The following is a 19,233-nucleotide window of genomic DNA, read 5'->3' on the forward strand; positions in this document are numbered from 1 at the left end:
AAAGTTGCAATTCCAGTTTATACGTCCGTTACCCTAAGCTGAGCTAAGCTATGCTTCATCTCTCATCTTGTCTTTTTGATTGTTAGTTCCGTCAGTGTTTGTTTGCTTCAATAAAGTGTCAACAAACAAGAGAAGTTCCGGAAGTCAGAATTGATCTTAATTTCTTCGGAAGCTTTGGCCAGTATTTATATTACCAGTCGCATAATGCACCAAACAAAGAACCAAAAAGCTTATATGATGAAAAATTGAAGAATTTGTTGAAAGCATGGGTGTCAAAACTCCTCAGATCGGCTTGTCCAGTGAAAGAGAGTGCAATTTTTTTCGTCGGCTCCCCCAATCGGTGCGGGGAGAGATAAATCGCACTGAAATGAAGAGTGAGATTGTCAACACATAAGAGTGAGCGAGAGCATTCATATCCGCTGATGAAGAGAATTCCCTTCTCCGGAAAAATCTGTTGCGCAATGTGCTGAGGAGAATTCGAGAGCTAACTCAGTTTATTCTTGGTACGTTTACGAGAAAAGATGCTACTTTCCGAATCAAAGCTCCCAGCGGTGCACTGATTTTCTAGAAGCCGTCCTGATCTTAATTGCAATTGATTTTGCAATAAATACAGTTTAACCTCTTAAACCAATGGTAATCTTCGGTTCAGATGATATTTGAATGGTGTTTTTCGGTATAAACTAAAAGCCACCAAACTTCATATCTTTTCTACTGCATAAATTAAGGCGTATATTGCACCGCTATCTCGCCTTAATTTATGCAATCTAAGAAGAGCTGCATTTCATTTCCACCAATCTACTGGGGTCTTGAAATATCCTGGTTTTTGTTCTTCGCGGTGTCCTATTTTTTTGATGAAACCACCTGTCACCTCTTCTTCGAACGCTACCTTTTGCAAAAAAAAATTCAGGCATGGTAGCGGAGTAGAAATTGTTTATATTTTTTCTACGTTGTGCGGTGGGAGTCTAAATATTTTTTTCCTTCTTTACTCTGAGGTGTATGACTGAAACACAGGGCGCTCTTTGTTTAGAATTCTCTTCCTCCCACTCGGATGCAAATGCTCTCACACTTGCCGCCCGAGTCACTTACAGCTCGTGTAAACTCGGGTAACGAGTGGAGCACGATCAACGAAAGAGGATTACACTCGGAAGCCGAACTGAAAACAGTGTTGGTTTCTCCCGGCTCTTTGTTGTTTGAGAAGAGCCGACCAACCCTGGTTGAAAGCATTCTGTGATGCACTATTGTAACAGTAGATACAAACCTTTGAAAATGCATTTTCAATTTTTTGCCAAAAGCTGAAAATCAGTCACTCTAGCGGCATAACACACACTCAGTACCTCTCTGATGCCTAACCAATAGGCTTAATCGTCAGATGTTAACTATCCAAGCTGTGGCTCTATAATTCAGTTGCCTTCATCGAGTTGAATTCGCTGCTAAACTCTACGACAGAAAATGCTCATCGTGCCCCGATCAATGGCGATCTATACGCCCCGAGTGAACAAATTAAAGTAAAACGCATTTTGAAATTGATTATAGTGAAAAATACAAATTTTAATGATGTTGAAAATTGAGGAACAATGTGTACATCATGTTGCAGTGCGTACTTTATAGATCAAGATGATTTAACGATCATAAAAGCTTATTTTCAGGTGTTCAAAAATTATAGTATTTACGTCACTTGAGAGCCTAGTTGGTTTTTTATTTATACTTCTGTAAAGATGATATCAAGGTTTCTTTTTTGCTGAAAAAATAATACTATAGGAACTACAAAACTGATCCTCATAAAAAAAAATGATTCAAAAAAATCGTGAGGTTATGTATTGGCTTTTCGGTCTTATCAGGTCAATTATAACACTTTTTATATGTGCTTCATCCAACGTTTCGAATTAATTTTTATCAAGGAATCGGACATTCGTGTTATTGTCCAAAGCAGATGCACTCCTACAGCGTTCATCAATCGTCGGGATTCTGGGTGTCCAATATTCTGGTATCGGCCAGGGCGTCGGCGCCTACTCCGTCGTTTTGGAACACGTCCGTGGCAAAACTTCTATCACTCGACTCACTGTTTGTTATTAACAAATAATAACAAACAGTGAGTCGAGTGATAGAAGTTTTGCCACGGACGTGTTCCAAAACGACGGAGTAGGCGCCGACGCCCTGGCCGATACCAGAATATTGGACACCCAGAATCCCGACGATTGATGAATGCTGTAGGAGTGCATCTGCTTTGGACAATAACACGAATGTCCGATTCCTTGATAAAGAATTAATATAATTCGAAACGTTGGATGAAGCACATATAAAAAGTGTTATAATTGACCTGATAAGACCGAAAAGCCAATACATAACCTCAAAATTATTCCCGGTCGAACAACAAATTGATCAAAAAAATCGCACATTCGTGGAAAAGAGGAGTACTCACTATGCCTCGGGTGCTCGTTATACCCTTATCTCCCCTAACTATTGAAATAAAACATAATAGTCTGGTTTTCTGTTTAAAAATAGTGTATTTTCGAGTTTTGGTCTACGTTCATCGCCAAATGCGCTGCTCCGGCGATTCTTCTTACAAACTACATTCGATTAATAGCTACAATAAATACTTACAACCTAAGTAACAATACGATCATCGACAAATGCTGCTTGGAACGAGAATTCGCGCATTGACTGTGCTCGCTTTTAGGCACCCCTTCATAGTTTGTATCCCATCACCTACCCTTGAGATTTTCTGTTTTTTGAGCTTCCAACGGCGACATTCCGGAAAGACCGTCAATTGACTGTGGCCCAGCCAGGTCGAGCCTCGTTATGGTATGGATATGGCCATTCGCTACTGTAGGGCTCGTACCGTCGCTCGGGAAGATCCTTTACGTAAACCTCCTTCTCCCGTTTGTGGCTGAAGTTTTTGAAGGCACCGAGCAGCAGCAAGAAGATGGCCAGTTTTCCGGCCATAAACGATTTGAACAGGAACAACTTGACAGTAGTCAGCATGAAGGGAATGATGGCCGATTGGATGAGGAATGGCAGAATAAACAGCGGAACGGCATATTTCCACATCTTCTTGTTGCCTCCTCCAACTTGGCGCCCTAGTTTGGAAGAGAAAGAATATTTAGCTTTGATGACAAATGTTTCAAGTGCTTTTACGGTGTAAAGTAAATTAACAATTTGTCAAACAGACTGACACATAAAAGAAGCCATTGACTAGCTTTAGTTTATGATTATCTCCGAACATTTTATGCTGCATTTCTTAGCATAACCTTTATAAAATTATATTGGAATATCTTTTGCACAGTTTTGATGTTTAACAATTCCAGGGGGGAGGTGGTAGGAGGGATAATAAAAAATAATGAAAAAAATAATAACAACTTCGAATAAATTGCACGAAAGCTTGTTTGCAACACAATTGCATACTAAAGGTATCATTGCACAAAACCGTGCTAGGAATGGCCACGCAATTTGTTTGGGTCATATAGATCAAAAGAATACTGCTGTTATTTACGTTTCTTGATTTGGGTCATTATTTTTTTAAAGAACGTATTTGTCCTAGAGTCCCATTTGTCGTGTCCTTTCGACCTTTCCAAAGTCCGCTTTACTTTTTAACATCACTCAAAAAACTGATCATTCGATAGCTGCGACGTGGTCGGGTTCAAAATGTACAAAATGTTCGACCGTGTACAGCGTTCTCAAACGTTTCTGTGAGATGCGTACTATTGATCTGAAGGTTCATACTAAGCGTCATCGTGGAATTAAGGATCGGACACTGCATTTGAAGGTGTTGAGAACGATCAAGGCAAACACAGGGTTGTCGAACTACGACATCGCCAAGAAATTCAATGCCGACCGGTGCACCGTCAGAAGGATTCGTCTACGCGAAGGAATACGATCCTATCGGGCCAGTAAGCAACCAAACCGGACATAGAAGCAGAATTTAGTAGCTGAAGGACGTGCCCGGAAGTTATACAACAAGATTCCAACGAAGTACGACGGATGCATCCTCATGGATGACGAAACGTACGTGAAGATGGATTTTGGGCAGCTTCCTGGCCAAACATTTTATAAAGCCACTGCAGTGGTGCACTCAACTGGTCGGGGTGATGTCCCCGGCAAGTTCGAATTCGTTTTTGCTGATGAGTTTGCAAGAAAGTGTTTGATCTGACAAGGTATTTGCAGCTGCGGACGAAAAACCCCGATTTTTGTGAAAAACAAGACCATGAACTCCGAAATGTACAAAAAGGAGTGCCTGAAAAACGTTTTTTTTCGCACATTAGATCTCACAAAGGACTAGCAAAGTTTTCGCTAGATTTGGTAAGCTTCCACTACAGCAAAGAGGTACTACAGTGGTATCGAGAAAACGGGTGAATTTTGTCGAAAAGAACATCAAACTACCCAACTGGCCTCAATTCCGCCCTATCGAAAAATTTTGGGTAATTATCAAGCAGAAGATGAAGAAGAATGGTAGGACGACTCGGGATGCAACAGAGATGAAGAGATTGTGGAACAAAATGGTCGATGAGGTCAGCGAATAGGGTGTCCAAACTATGATGAGTGGTACTCGACGAATAGTTCGAAAATTCATCAAAACAACATCGGAATATTTTTTATTATTTTTCCTTTAAAGTGCAATAAAAACCCTTCATTTTAAGTACAAAATATTTTTATTTCGTTTACATAGCTCCGAGAATGACCCGTTTTAATGCGTCCAGATTTGTAGTGATCCATGCTTTAGATCGTGTTGTGAACTTCAGTCGGACTAAGACCTCTTTTCAATTTTTTTGTGCGTGCTATGGATCGTGTTGAACTATCAACATAGCCAAATAGTGTTGAAGAAATTGTACAAAGGCTGAGGTATGTATTAAGAAGGTTTTGAACGGAAAGAAACAACATTTTGATGATTTCCTGCCATCATCCAATACAGCATGAAAGAATTTACAATTCCGGACCGTTTCCAAGCTTCTCAAGAGGCCACAAGTCCAATACGATGTTTCGACAAAAATCTGATTATTTTTATATGAGTGACAACGAAAAAGTTACTTCATATGCGCTTGTCATAACAGGCTCCTACGGTCCTCACATAGGGGACAACGACAAAGAAACAAGAGTTTTCCAATAGTCAACCGGAAAATGTTGAAAGGATGACGATGGCACGAAAATTATTGAACGTTAACCTGCTTGAAATTTTGAATTGTTATTGTTTTTGCAAGATTCTGAATATCAATTAGAACGTTCCAAATAAAATAAAGTTATGTGCGTATAAAAATCGAAAGAACACGTATAACTCCTCTTTTTATTTTACGAATATCACTACAACCTCTTAATGAAACTGAAAACATTAAATTAAAAACAATCGATATTATTTCATTCAACGAATAAAAACAAATCAGTGCGGTTGAAGTGTTATTGCTATGAAGGTTAGTCTACTTACAATAGCGATATAAAGCTCAGTTGACATAAGCAACGAAAACTCTATTTGATTGCACCATTGCACTATTGGGTTTGAGGTGGCAAAATATCAAAAACTGAACCTTATCGGATCGCTTCTTTGTTTTTACAAGTTAATGACTTAATATTTGACTAAAATATTCCCAATTTTTCAACTCATTATCTTGGGTACTGAACGCACCACGGACATCACACTTTGAAAAATTGAAAAATTTATATGATGAAGAAAAAAATTTAAGTCACATATATTTCTATGGAAAACATTTTTTTAAATTTAAAGTACACCAGTTAAAAGCTTATATTAAAATCTATAATTTGAACCGTTCCAAATTTTCACACTCTAAATCCATCTTTGATAAAAATGAATAAATAATTATTTTTTTTTTAAAAGTCAAAAACTTTAAAGCCTTGCCAAAAAAGCCCCGCATTTTCCCATACTCTTTCAATATCAAGATCTAGTTTAAGGTCTTAAAAATAAAATGAAAGAGATTCCAGGCACACCAAAGCACCGTTTTTTTTAGTTATAGTCAAATTAAGCTGAAAATATCATGCATATGGCTAATTTTTACCCATTAATTAGTATAAGTTCATCAAAGTTGATGTTGGTATGTCAATAAAAAAGTTTCTCATGATTGATCAATCATTTCACATATTTCTCTCTTGAGTTTCATGAAATGTCTTAATGATATTTATCATTTAATGATCAATTAGTTTAAAAAAAAAATGTTGTTTGAATTTATTTTAAGTTAGTTAAAAAAGAAGCTTTCAAACAAAATTTTACTAAATAGTCCAAAACACCTAATCATACTTTTTGCCGCCTCATTGAATGGATATGCCCCAATGCCCCATAGTGCATTGCTGAATATGCGGAAGGCTTGCTACACAATAAACACACGACGTATTCAGGACACGACACTTCACGTTCTTACAAACGGAAAAAAGGAATACGTCGTGTGTTAATTGTGTAGTTAAGTTCTTACGTTGGCACAAATCCACTCAAAATGAGTGGAAGTCTTGCTTGAGTTTTTTTTTGGTTTAAATAAGTCATTGGCTTGGATTGGATACATTTTATACTAAAAAAAATACAATCTGACTTGTTTTGGATCAAGAAAATAATTACATTTACAATAAGTTTTGACTTTTCAACTAGCAACTTTCAGTTAATCAAACAAGAACCTTTCTCATTTATTACCCACTTAATTAAAACCCTAAAACAACAAATAAAACTGATAGATTATTTGGTCCATGGTTCGTTAGTTTCCACAAAAAAACATAAAAAGCAAATACTAACACTGACTAAGGTAATTCTACTTTGAAAAGATGAAAATACGAATCCTTATTATTAATTGGGGCCAGCTTCCGATGACAGAAAATGATCTGTTCCAAACAGTCTAAGATTAAAGATTTGTAGATTTAAAGATAATTGACCATCTTCATATTCAAAAGGAAACAAAACAAATAGCTGCATGAATGCAAGCAACAAATCGAAATATTCTCTTGCTCAAAAATGGATAAATCCATTATGAGCATGTATTCCATTTAGAGAAACGTCAAACGAAGCTGTGATTCAAGCTCTCTTAAAACTCTCATAAAACTGTTTATCGAAATTATTTTATTACAGCATTTTTCTAACTGGTATAAAACAATTTTAAAACTCTTTTTTAGATTTTCAATATAAAACTACTAAATACCATTAGATTATGAAACTCAATCGAAATTACTGAACCCATCTTAGTTGAAATAATATTTAACTGGTCCTTCAAATTAGACATTTCAACAAATTTGACAATGTTTGCCGTACTTTTTTTATAGGTAATCAATTTCAATGCAAAACAAAAATTCCATCATTTGATCAAATTTATATGTTCCTTAAATTATTGATTTTCAATTAAAAAAATACTTAAAGTGTGGTCTAACATGATTTTCTTTTAGGCGCGCTTATGTTTTGATGCTTTTTTGTTTATATTTCACCAGAAATCTTAGGTTGCATGAATTTGTATGCTAAGATATAAATAAATGAGTTTTGCTTCTAGCCTTCGTCGGTATCGGACGTATTTTACTCTCGATCATCGTTCAAAAGGCAACGATTTTTTTTTTCATCGATAAGGTGTTGTAGAGCGCGTGGTGATGAGCCCATCACCGGGTGACCATCCTAACCGGACAATTCCGGAATGGATGGATCCCCAAAGTTTACACGGTCGTTTGTATTATTTGACGCTTCAAGGTGCTAAAGGAAAACAACTGCCAAAAAACCCGTTCTTGATTGGACGTTCCATCGAGAACTTTGCGGGTAAAATTGAAGGAGCTTTCTTCGAAAAATCCCGGAACTGGTACGTGCTTAAGATCAGGAACAAAAACCAAGGAAGATTGCTGACAACATTGACCACCCTATTAGACGGTACACCGATCATGATTGGTCGTCATCCAAGCTTAAATCAACGGAAACTAGTCGTCACCTGCCGAGAAGTGGATGGAATGGATGATAAAGTCTTGTTGGAAGAACTCTCGCCTCAAAAAGTTATTGATGTCCGCCGCATTACAAAAAAAACCACTACTGGAATCATAGGTACCTCAACGTTGATTCTTACGATCAACAGCACCATTATCCCGGAATTTATCAATTTCGGACTCCTACGCGTTCGCACACGAATTTATTATTCGCAGCCTTTATTATGTCGACAATGCTTGCAATACGGTCACCCTAAAAGCCGTTGCAAAAATCTGTTGGCATGCAAAAATTGTTCTCGAACACATGAAAGCGCAAACTGCCAAGCCGAACCCTTTTGTGGGAATTGCAAAACAACAGGTCATTCCCCTTTGGATAGAAAGTGTCCCATATGGACAGCAGAATCGACAGCTCTTAAACTCAGCACCGATAAAAACATCACGATCTACGAAGCCCGACGAATGGTACACACGAGCAGCAACACAACCAGCTACGCGGATGCAGTTAAAACCAACCAAACACAAAAGAGTACAACACATCAGCAGCAAGTTAATAAAAACGAAGAACCAATCCAACAGACGAGCCAGAACCAGAAAAGAACACTTGAAAAACCGCACACTCCAACAGCACCGCAACAATCTATCCAGACTGATATCACCAGTTTGGATTCAGATTCACCGCCAAGAAAAAGGACCCCTCTTCCAACCTCTCTTCCTGCAACTTCGTCACTAGAAGTTGTTCGCGAAGATATGGTTACAAATTCTTCTCGATCAGTCGTGACGCGCAGTATGCAGCAGGCGCGGCGGCCACCAGAGACACTCAAATAACCCTCCCTTCTCACTTCCTTCCTCTTCCTATTTTCTCCAATAATCCCGTTCCCAATAATTAAATTGACCCTCGGCACATTTTTACTTAGATATTTAAGTTAAATGCCTAATAAACGTTATGTTAAGAAAAAAAAAAATATAAATAAATGAAAACATTTTTAAAATTGTTTAGAAGCCTTCACCAATCACTGCTTGGGATAGTAAGTGATGACACGAGAAAAAAAAAAAAACACGGAACAGAAAACACTCACAATAAAATTCCTGATACGAAAATGATAATGATCACATGGGAAAACAATTCCTTTCATTCCGATAGACATCGACACTCGACCAGTATAACTTTCATACGCAAGGTTGTCTCCTGTAGTAGAATGTTAATACATGGGCCCCGGAGAGGCGCAAGGTGTGGGTTCAAGTCCTACCGGGAGACAAGGTGAATTTTTTTTCGCATGTTTTTCAACATTAATTTTCATCTTGTCTAGTTGGATTCATTTCTCTACAAAAAAAAAGTCAGATGAGACCAAGTTCCATCTCTGGGTAACAGTTAAAAAACAAATTCCTACCAGATTCCATGGTATAGTTTTAAAAGAGCTGTGGGTAGTCTTAAGACAGCTCTGAAGGAATTCTTAAAGCTAAGGTCGAATAATACTATTCTTTTCAGTCTTATCAGTCAAATAAAAGCTAGGGGAGAAGCAGGCTATATGCGCCTTTAAATATTCTGCTTAAAAGACGCATATAGCCTGCTTCTCCCCTAGCTTTTATTTGACTGATAAGACTGAAAAGAATAGTTTTATTCGACCTTAGCTTCAAGAATTCCTTCAGAGCTGTCTTAACACTACCCACAGCTCTTTTAAAACTTTATCATGGAATCAGGTATAATTTTTTTTACTGTTACCCAGAGATGGGTGTTGACTCAAACATTCAGTCAGCAAAACTTTTTTTTATTTTTTTTTATATTTTTATTTTTATTTTGTAGAGAAACAGTTTAATGTGTAAGTCGAAATTTCAGGGACTAAACAAGATGAAAATTAATGATGACGAAGATGATTTAATTAAATATTACATCGAATTTGTGTACATAAACTATACACCCATGAGCAGAGCGCTGATGTGGTCTAGTGGATAGGCTGGCGCGAGTCTGGTAACAAAGGCGTACTGGGTTCGATTCCCGGTATCGGCAAGAAAAACTTTTGAGTTCGAATCCCATAAGTTTGCCGACAGGTAAGATGTGTTTCATTGTAGGGGAGAGGCGGGCTATATACGCATATTAAGGAAAGCACTCATTTTCTCCCATATTCCAATAGTTAGGAGTCTGAAAACTATATACACATGAGCGGACATCTGTTTTACATACGTTAGAACTGTTTTTCTGTTAAAATCTCTTACAGTTTTTGTGAAAATAATTTTTTAATAAAAGAAGTCAAAATAGGCAATTTCCGAAACTGGCGGGCTGAATGCATATATTTATATTTTAAGCTATATTTCATTAACACTTGTAATATTTTGATATTATTTAATTGAAAATGGTAGAAACGGATGTTAAGCATACGTCAAGGCTGAAATTTTGGTGAAATTTTTTACATAACTAGTTCTTTTGCATGAAACATACATAGTTAGGTATGCCATATGGCCATATTTCATGGTAATATTTTTTTCATATCGTATTTTTATCGGATCAGGATGAAGTTCTTCTTTTTTCGCTGTAAGATCGTGATTTGAGATTAGATTTGATGATTCAATGATAAAAAGTAGAAAAAATATGAGACTAATCTATTTTTCTTGATATAAGCATTTAACCTGCCTTGATATGGGCATTCAGAACCGGTCTCTTATTCCAATATCTTATCATACACAACCTTGCCAAAAGCTTCAATTTGTTGAATTTCCGATTTCTAGATGAATAAGAAAGAAAAACCATTAAAATTTATGTTCACAGAATCTGTACGCACGATAATTAAAGTTCAATATATTTTAACAAGACTGACAAAAATCTTGTTTGAATTTTTAAATCAATCAAAACAATCAAATTTCTTCATGCCACGTTTCAAAAGCGTTTCAAAAGCGTCCCAAACTGCACTGATTAGATACGTTGAATTTCCAGCCATATCGTCAATCGGCTGTATGCGTATATTACCCTACATGCGCATTTAGGAACACTTCCCCCTATAAATAATTATATATTTCAGAGGGAATGCATCTGGGGTTAATCTGAAGAGACTATTGCAAGCGGAGTGGATTGCCAATCATTGTAGGTCTCTGAAGGTTGGATGACTTCCCTCGACGAACCATTGGCCGTGGAAGCCTGAGAAGCAATTCGAAGGCCAAGCCACACAGACATAGGCTAGACCTTGCTACCGATGGGGGACCAATACATACATAAATACATACATACATAAACTATACACACATGAGCAGGAATCTGTTTTTAATACATTGGAGAAAATTTTATGTTGAAATCTCCTTCAGTTTTCGAGAAAACGATTTTAGTATAACTGTTGTCTTAAATGCCGAACCTAAAACCGTGTGGGTTACATGCACCTTTTTATGTTTTTAATAAAAATTTCTGTTATTCTAGCAATACTTCCGTATAATTTCATTAAAAATGCAAGAAACTGATTACTTTCATATGACAAAACTGAAGTTTTATAAAAATCTATGTCTTTTAGAATTGTATAGAATAAAACAAAAGTTTGGGTTGCCATATTATTATGGAGGTAGTTCATTCATAACAAAAACTTTACCAAATCAGTTTTGAGGTCTTCAATACACTCTTAAGATGTTAATTAGAGCTTAGATTCGAAGTTTTTATGATAATAATCATACATTTATTCAATTTAATCTGATATTTTAGGTTAGAGGCGTGTTACATGATGGGGTATACAAAAACACTCTCTTATTCCAATTTCTAATCATTTTAAACCTTTATAAAAGCTTAAATTGGTTTTACTTTTCATGTTCATGAATAAGCATAAAAACCACCTAAGTTTCTGTTTTGAGCTTCATTACGTGTAATTTTTAAAAGTCAAAAGGTATCAAAACCTTCTGAGATTTTTTAATTTTTTTTTTCGAGTTAGTAAATTCATAAAACTTTTCCTTGTCTTCCTTGTTAATAGCGTATCACCCTAAAAATTCATCGATTAGATATTTTGCCTTGTCAGCCATTTCGTCAAACAACGACGAAAGAAACACTTTCCCCTAATTGAAGAGCGATATGATAAAATTTTGATAGTGTAGTTAAAACCTGTTCCACTACTTAAGTTTTGAAGCTATAAGGTAAGCTACACAATTTTTGAACGAAGTCACTAATATTGTACATTAAACAATATTGCAAAATTTGAGTTAATACTTAGACTAATTTTAAATTTACAAATACTTACCGGTGAACATATCCTTGAGAACTTTCTCATTTAGTTTAACTTTTACTATGTTGTTCGGCTCATCGATTGTCATGTTTAGTACCGGACCGAAATCGTAATCCTTTGTTTTTCCTGGTTGTGCTGACTCTGGCTTCGGTTCCGGTTCCGATGCTTCATTTTTAGATTCTTCCTCATCCTTCGATACACTGTTCATTTCCTCCAAAATGGTTTCGATCATATCGTACCCTTCCGAAAATTGATCTTCGCCGGATTTGCCTTTCTTGTTGTGGTTGTTTGCTTTCAGCTGTTCTAGATCGAAGTCTTCATCGTCGGCATCGTCAGCAGAGAAATCATCGATTTGGATTTCCGGTTCCAGATCCTCCACAAATGGAGCTGCCTTAGCACTTTCGCGTACCGTATGATAGGTGGAGGACGTTCGGTTTGCAATGTAGGTGCTTCGTAGTCTATTTTTTGGTTTACCCGTCGACGTCGATTGGTTAGAGGCTTCAGAGCTTGATTCCTCAAATTGTACCGTCGTTTGTTCCGGAGATTCACTGCTGGCTTTGGGGTTTTCTTGGGGCTGCTCTTCGTTGGCGGAGTTTTGGTTTTCCTCATCTTCAAATCGGAGCATTTTGGCAGGGAAATGGCTTTCACCGGCTTTTGCGTGACTTGATTCTTGCGAGGAAATCATTTGCAAATCTGCGCTATCGTCTGGAATACTAGTTTTCACTTTCCACGATTTCTTCATCTCACAACGCCCGCAATGAAGGAATCCACTCAGAAGGAATACACTAGCCCATACAAATTCTCTGGAACCACGAGCCATTCCTATGCTTCCGAAAACAGCAAGAAAAGAAGTACTAATTGAATTTATAACAAAAAAGGCGCGCAAATCTGCCAAAGATGCAAACCGTTCGACCGTTGACGATGGACTAAGTGGTAGAAAAAGTGCAACACAACTCAACGACTGAACGCACGCAATGCAACCTGCAATGAGAATGGCCGCGATGTCTAGTGCATGATTTCATTTTTATCAAAGCCTGCACTCGCTCGTTTTGGATTTATATTTGCGCACATCGTCAACCCGGTTCCTCCGATGCTTTGCTTGCCAAGTTCCCCCCTTCATGGAAGCCTCCCACGGAATAGACCGACTGATGGCCAATGGAGAAGGAAATCATGCAAAAAGTGCAGGGGAATCGATTCCCGATTCATCTGTTTAGAGCCACGGGTTTCGTCGTTCGTGGGCTTTCTCCGGTTGGGATCTAGGGTGATTATTTTATTACAATGCGACCACGCTTGTTACTCTGGATGAAGACCGAGTGCAACAGATTCACCTGATGTGGCCTTTGGTGCTGCACAGATGCAGTCAAGAGTAGAAAAATAAACATGCGAATTCAATCACAAATCAACCGCAAGCTCTGGAGCTCTGTGTGGTTCCTTCCAGTGAGAAATATTAAGGTAGCGGGAGGCATAAAGAGTTCAAATTAATCTGCTTGAGCTCTAGTTGCTCTTCAATTGTGAACCACTACCTTAGTTCAAAACTCACTCTCACTCTCTGCTCCATTAACTTAATCGTATATCAGCTCTGATTGATGGAAGCCACAATTAGTTATCAGTAGAAAAATTTATGATATGTCTTAATCAGAAGCAATTTAAGCCAATGCAAAGCAACAGGCAGATCTGCAGGAGGTGTTTTCCAATCTTAATAAGTATTTCCATCCAAACTTAACGAGTATTCAGTAACCCTGCCAAGCGTTGAAACTCCCTGACATTAGATTGAGTCGATTAGGGGTCATTTTTATAATCTCAACCCTTGGGGTCTTAAATGCTTCGTTTTGATTTAAATTTCATCCAGGGTTTTTTGCGGAATTTTCAAGTAACGTTAACATGAGTAAATTTCAAATTTTAGTTTTGTATTGGATAGTTGAATATTTTGTTCAACAACATTTTGTTTTAGTTATGGAACCAAGCTTCCTGTAAAAATATTAGCAGTCAATACCTTTTGGCATTGAAAAACAATCAATTAGTCTGACATCACTGCTGGTGTCTGCGAGGTATAACATGACTACTTTTTAAGTAATATTTCGTTAGTCACCAGCAGGGATGTCAGTTGAGTTCATTGTTTTTCATTGCCTATGTTTCAACAGCTACAAACTTTTATAACTATTAAGATATGATGGTTCGGATTTCGACAAAGTTGTTGAACGTAAAATTTCAACGTGTAAATTTGACACTCCTCGCTTAATATCGCCATATCTCTCATGTTTTTCAATCGATTTGTACAAAATTTATAGTTTATGAAACCTCGTAACGTTATCATATTTTTGTAAAGTTCTACATTGCCCTAGAATCAATATGAAATTGCCTTTCTGGTGAATTTATAAATCTCTTGCTAAAACCTTCCGTTATATACGCAAAATTCAGTGCAAAGTTGATTTTCAAAAGTTAGAAAGTTTGACATGTAGCGAATTGGAAAAATACAAAAAAAGTTACGTCAACTTTACAATCTACTTTTTAAAATTTATCCAACGTGACCAAAACAATTTTGACGGTTCATTGATTGGAAAATACGGTTTTCACACCACTTTTTTACATTTTTTGTGGTCATGTTTAAAAAAATAATGAAAACAAAATTTATATGTATCCTTGTGTGCAATGTATAGCTTCTAACTTCAGCTTTCTTGAACACTAAGTGATTTTTTTTTGAGCATTTCGTTGTTGTTCTACAGTCTTTTTTTCCGCAGCAGATTTCAAGATTTTTTTCTTAGATTTTGAATAACTTCAAAATGAATAGTTGTAGCTGAATAGTCTGAAAAACATATTTGAGTTATGGTACAAGGTTTCTAAAATGTTTAATTTTGAACAAAGCGGTTGAAAAACAAGAGAGATATGGCAATATTTAGCGACACTCATCGTCTGATTAGGGTGTTTTTTTGTCTAGGCATTCAGGGTGCGATACAAGCCGTCAAACTTCAATTTTTTTCATATTGAAACTCAAGAGCGGATAAGGGTTAAAAAATTTATAAATTGGCACAAACGCCATCAGCTGGCTTGGTCCCATAGATAAAACAAAAATGATGTTGATCTTTCAGGACAAAATATACATAACTCATATAGGTAAACGTTACTTAAAAATTCTGCAAAAAATAGTGGATGAGTTTTGATCCAAAACGATACTTTTTAGACCCCAGGCCCCAGGGTTTAGGAAATTCAAAAGCGATCCCAGATTGACTCAGTATACCCTTACATGTCAGCAAACTAAAGCCAGAAAATCAGTGATCAGGGCAATTAAAAACCATCAACTGCATTCAATGGACACCAACAAATATTTGATTCAAAAAAATACATATTTCATCATAATCATTGATAATTCTCAGTATTCGGTACAAGGTATAAAAGTTGTTAAACGCGTGAGCATTTTAACTGTATACTCGCGATTGCTGCGGATGCTTAAAACTTCTGCGGGCTAAAAGATCTGCGGCCGTCAATTTTTTTTACAACAGTATTTCTTTTTTCGCGTTTTTTTGAATACCACACACGTCTAGAATAGGGTTACCATATCCTTCAACGCCAAAAAGAGTACGTTGAAATCATATTTCAAAATATTAAGGAGAAACGGTAGAAACCATGAAATAAAGCCATTCAAATAGTGACAATTAGTTGCTTGTTATGTTACTTTCCTGATTTTTCAAAAAATACTTTTACAAATAATAAATTACCGTTTTTAGTTTTTGCTTATTTTATTGCAGATTTTCAATGAAAAGTCAAAGGGTCGTTGGATTATTTAGATAGAGATAAAAACATCGCAAACATAAGGAAATGTTACATTTCAAAAAGAGTTCAAATTGCTGTTGCGTTTTTTGCCAACTGTTTGGGCTTTTTGCGCTGATTGCCTGCACAGTTTATTTCGACGCCTGGTAGAAGCTTTTGTTTGAAACGGTTGTAAAACTTTCGAAGCTGTTGTATTTTACTTATAGGGAAGTACTGCTGATGAAATAGCAAACTTGTTTCTAACGAAAAATATAGTTATTAATCGATTTGTGATGCTTTCCGTTTTAAATCATCGTTTAAAAACAAAGTAGAGAAACCTGGCACGATACCATACCATTTCTGTCGGACTTCTTGTACATATAAATGTTGAAACTTACGTTTTTCCTTGGTAGCAGCAAGCAGCAACTTCTGCTGCCACGAGCAGAACCAAAATAGTTTGTTTTGGTTCCGCATGCTTTGAGTCAATTCGCAATTGAAACAATAGCGGTGATGATTGATGATGACAGCTGATGATGGTAAACACGGTACAAATGTTTACATCATCACACTGTATAGCCAAACAACTCAAATTGGGTTTGTGGTAACACAACAGTGTTGCCAGATATTCTGGGTAAGAATATCAAAGTACTCATTGAGAAATGAGTACTTTCCCGGTTAGGGAATATAAGATGTGGAAGTGACAATTAGCTATCGCTAATTAATATAGTTGTAATCTAATGACCTCATAGACGAAACATGAATAAAGATAACTCTATTCCACCACTGAAACCTGCGTTTTCAACAATAAGAACACAAACTTAAGAACTGGTAGAAATAAGTTCGTTTCTCTGATAAAATGTCTTTCAACAAAAAAAGAGTACATTCCGCAAGATTTTACAAAAAGAAGAGTACGCTCATTTCTTGATCGAAAAAGAGTACATGTACTCTTAAAAGAGTACGTATGGTAACCCTAGTCTAGAATAGAAACAGCACCGTAAGAAAATTTGATGGCCGCAGATCTTAACCTTCCTTTGAGGTTAAAAAAAGATAGGCGGTTAGGGTAAGGTTGCCAGAATTTTTTCCACTCCCATCCGGGCCTAGCATTTCCGGGCATTTTTTCAAAAAAAACCTGGCAAAATCCGGGCATGGATTTCAATTTTTCAAATCCCAAAACCGGGCAAAATTTAGGTGTCATTATAGGTATATAAAAGCAAAGAAAAAATGCAAAAAAAAAATGAAATTAATATTTTATTAATGTAATTGCAGACTTCCAAAAACTTTTTGGAACACCTAAATATTTAAAGGTTTATAAAAGTAAATCAGCGAAATTATTTGAAACAACCGTTGAAAATTTCCATACCGTTAATCGATTTTGCTGAAACTTACTCAAAAACTTAATTTTTTTTTTTTGGTTTCTTTGTGAAAATTGTGAAAAAATCCGGGCAATATCCGGACTTTTTTCACGATATCCGGGCAACCGGGCCGGACCGGACTTTCTCGAAATTTTGCACCAAATATCCGGGCAAACCCGGATAAAACCGGGCAATCTGGCAAGCTTAGGTTAGGGTCATACACACGCGGATTACTATATTGACTGAATCTTCAAAACTACTGAACCGATTTTCATAAATCATACCATTTGGAATACATATTCTACATATTCACTATCTATTTATGAAGACAAAAACTTATTATAATTTTGTTGGTGTCTAAAAATTGATCGGAAAGACAAAATGGTAAAAAAAAGATGGCGTTTTTGAACGAAAATCGTGACCATCCCGGTTGAACTGATGAAATTTCACTTTGTCAGCTAAACTTTGGCTTATTTAAAAATCTATTTAAAGTATTAAAAATTTTGGTTTCCGATATCATATGCCATGAACGGAATTATAAGAAAAAATGAAAAAGCATTGATTATCTTATGAAAACCATTGTTTTTTTTAACTGAATAATAAGCTTATTATTTATGAAACTGGGCTGAAAAATTATTTCATCTTTAAAAACCTGAAAACCAATGTGAACTAACTTAATGTTAATCTTAATCCGTCTTAGCCTAAATCGGCTAAGACGTATAAAGAACCGCGAAAACATACGACGAGATATTTCAGAAATTCGTTGAGCCGTATTTCAACTTAAAATGGATTAAATGTGCTGATTTAAAACTCTTGAGTTAATTAAAGAGCCGGTTTTGATTTCTGAAAATATTATATAAAAAATAAATTTCACATTTCAGAGTAGTTGTGCTCAGCGTAGCAAAAAGCGTAAAGTAAAAGTCGATATACCTCAGATTCGGTCCTCAATATGTTAAAATTCAATGACTTGTTGCTAGAATTGGTCACCCCATCAGTCTTTTCATTAAAAATTCATCGCTATCTGTTAGAACTGAATGTAATTGAACAGAACGGCTATTTTTTAATCAAAATTAATTGATCGACATGAACCTATATAGTTATAAAATCATAAAAAAAATTTTTAATGAACTTTTCAAATAACCTTCCGTGGTCTGTAAAACCTTTAATTATTTCAATATGAACTCTTAATCTATGTGAATTTATATCAATCAAAAGTTTTTCAAAAAGACTTCAAGAAAATAAGTTACCTTTGATGCACAACCAAGGGATTGAAATCAAGAGAGAATTCTCTGCATTTGGAGTGATAATGATCAAAATTCCACAACAAATTGCAACAATTAGCACATTTTCACTCGCTCTGAGCACTGGTTTCTCTCATTTGAGCTCAAACCTTCTAATTCTCTCTAACAATTTGCCACAAATGATCACAAATTCAATTATTGGCTGTACAATGTGTGTGATCATTGACGAATTTTCTCCCTTCTTTTCAGTTTCCCATGAAAAACACCCATTTTCTGAAGAGCATAAAAATCAAAACTCAAAATTTTCAGAAGCATCTGATATCAGACATTTGAACGATTTTAAAATGGTATAGTTTATGAAAATTGGTTCAGTGGTTTTGATTTTATAACCAAAACAATAATGAGGGTCTATATGCCCCTAACCGGCTATATGTCCTTTTTGTTTGCTGGGTCACTCTGGTAAGCCTATTCAAAAATCTAAAATTGAGAAATTGTAGAGCTTCTCATTTTAGCAAAGTTCATAAAATTTCAAGTATCTAGCTCCTGAGATATCGCTTCGAGAAATTACAGCTCGGGTCATATAGAATAAAATCGCAAAGAAAGGTTAACAAAAATTACCATTGTATAATTTTTTAAATAATGCTACAGCTGTCAAAATTCAGAACAAATTTTCTATACGAGTGGCTTTGTGTTATGTACCTTTTTTATTCTCACAGTTGTACCGGATAAGTTTTACAATTACTGTCCGCGCACTGTATCGTTGATATAAGTTACAAATGACATAAAGATGTTAAAACGACTGTAGTAAACAAAAATAGTTACCGTTTTTTT

The 19,233-nt window shown here is 36.1% G+C and overlaps 1 protein-coding gene across 1 annotated transcript; it reads right to left on the reverse strand.

Moving 5' to 3' along the window:
- Nucleotides 1-2,484: 2,484 nt before the first annotated feature.
- Nucleotides 2,485-13,074, reverse strand: LOC129740245 (uncharacterized). The gene is made up of 2 exons (XM_055731852.1): nucleotides 12,081-13,074; nucleotides 2,485-3,077 (listed from the first exon to the last, which is right to left on the reverse strand). The coding sequence occupies exons 1-2, from the start codon at nucleotides 12,883-12,885 to the stop codon at nucleotides 2,764-2,766; spliced, it is 1,119 nt and encodes a 372-aa protein (XP_055587827.1). The 5' UTR covers nucleotides 12,886-13,074; the 3' UTR covers nucleotides 2,485-2,763.
- Between the last annotated feature and the right edge of the window lie 6,159 nt (nucleotides 13,075-19,233).

The sequence above is a fragment of the Uranotaenia lowii genome, chromosome 1 (genome assembly GCF_029784155.1).
Source record: "Uranotaenia lowii strain MFRU-FL chromosome 1, ASM2978415v1, whole genome shotgun sequence".
Lineage (NCBI taxonomy): Eukaryota > Metazoa > Arthropoda > Insecta > Diptera > Culicidae > Uranotaenia > Uranotaenia lowii.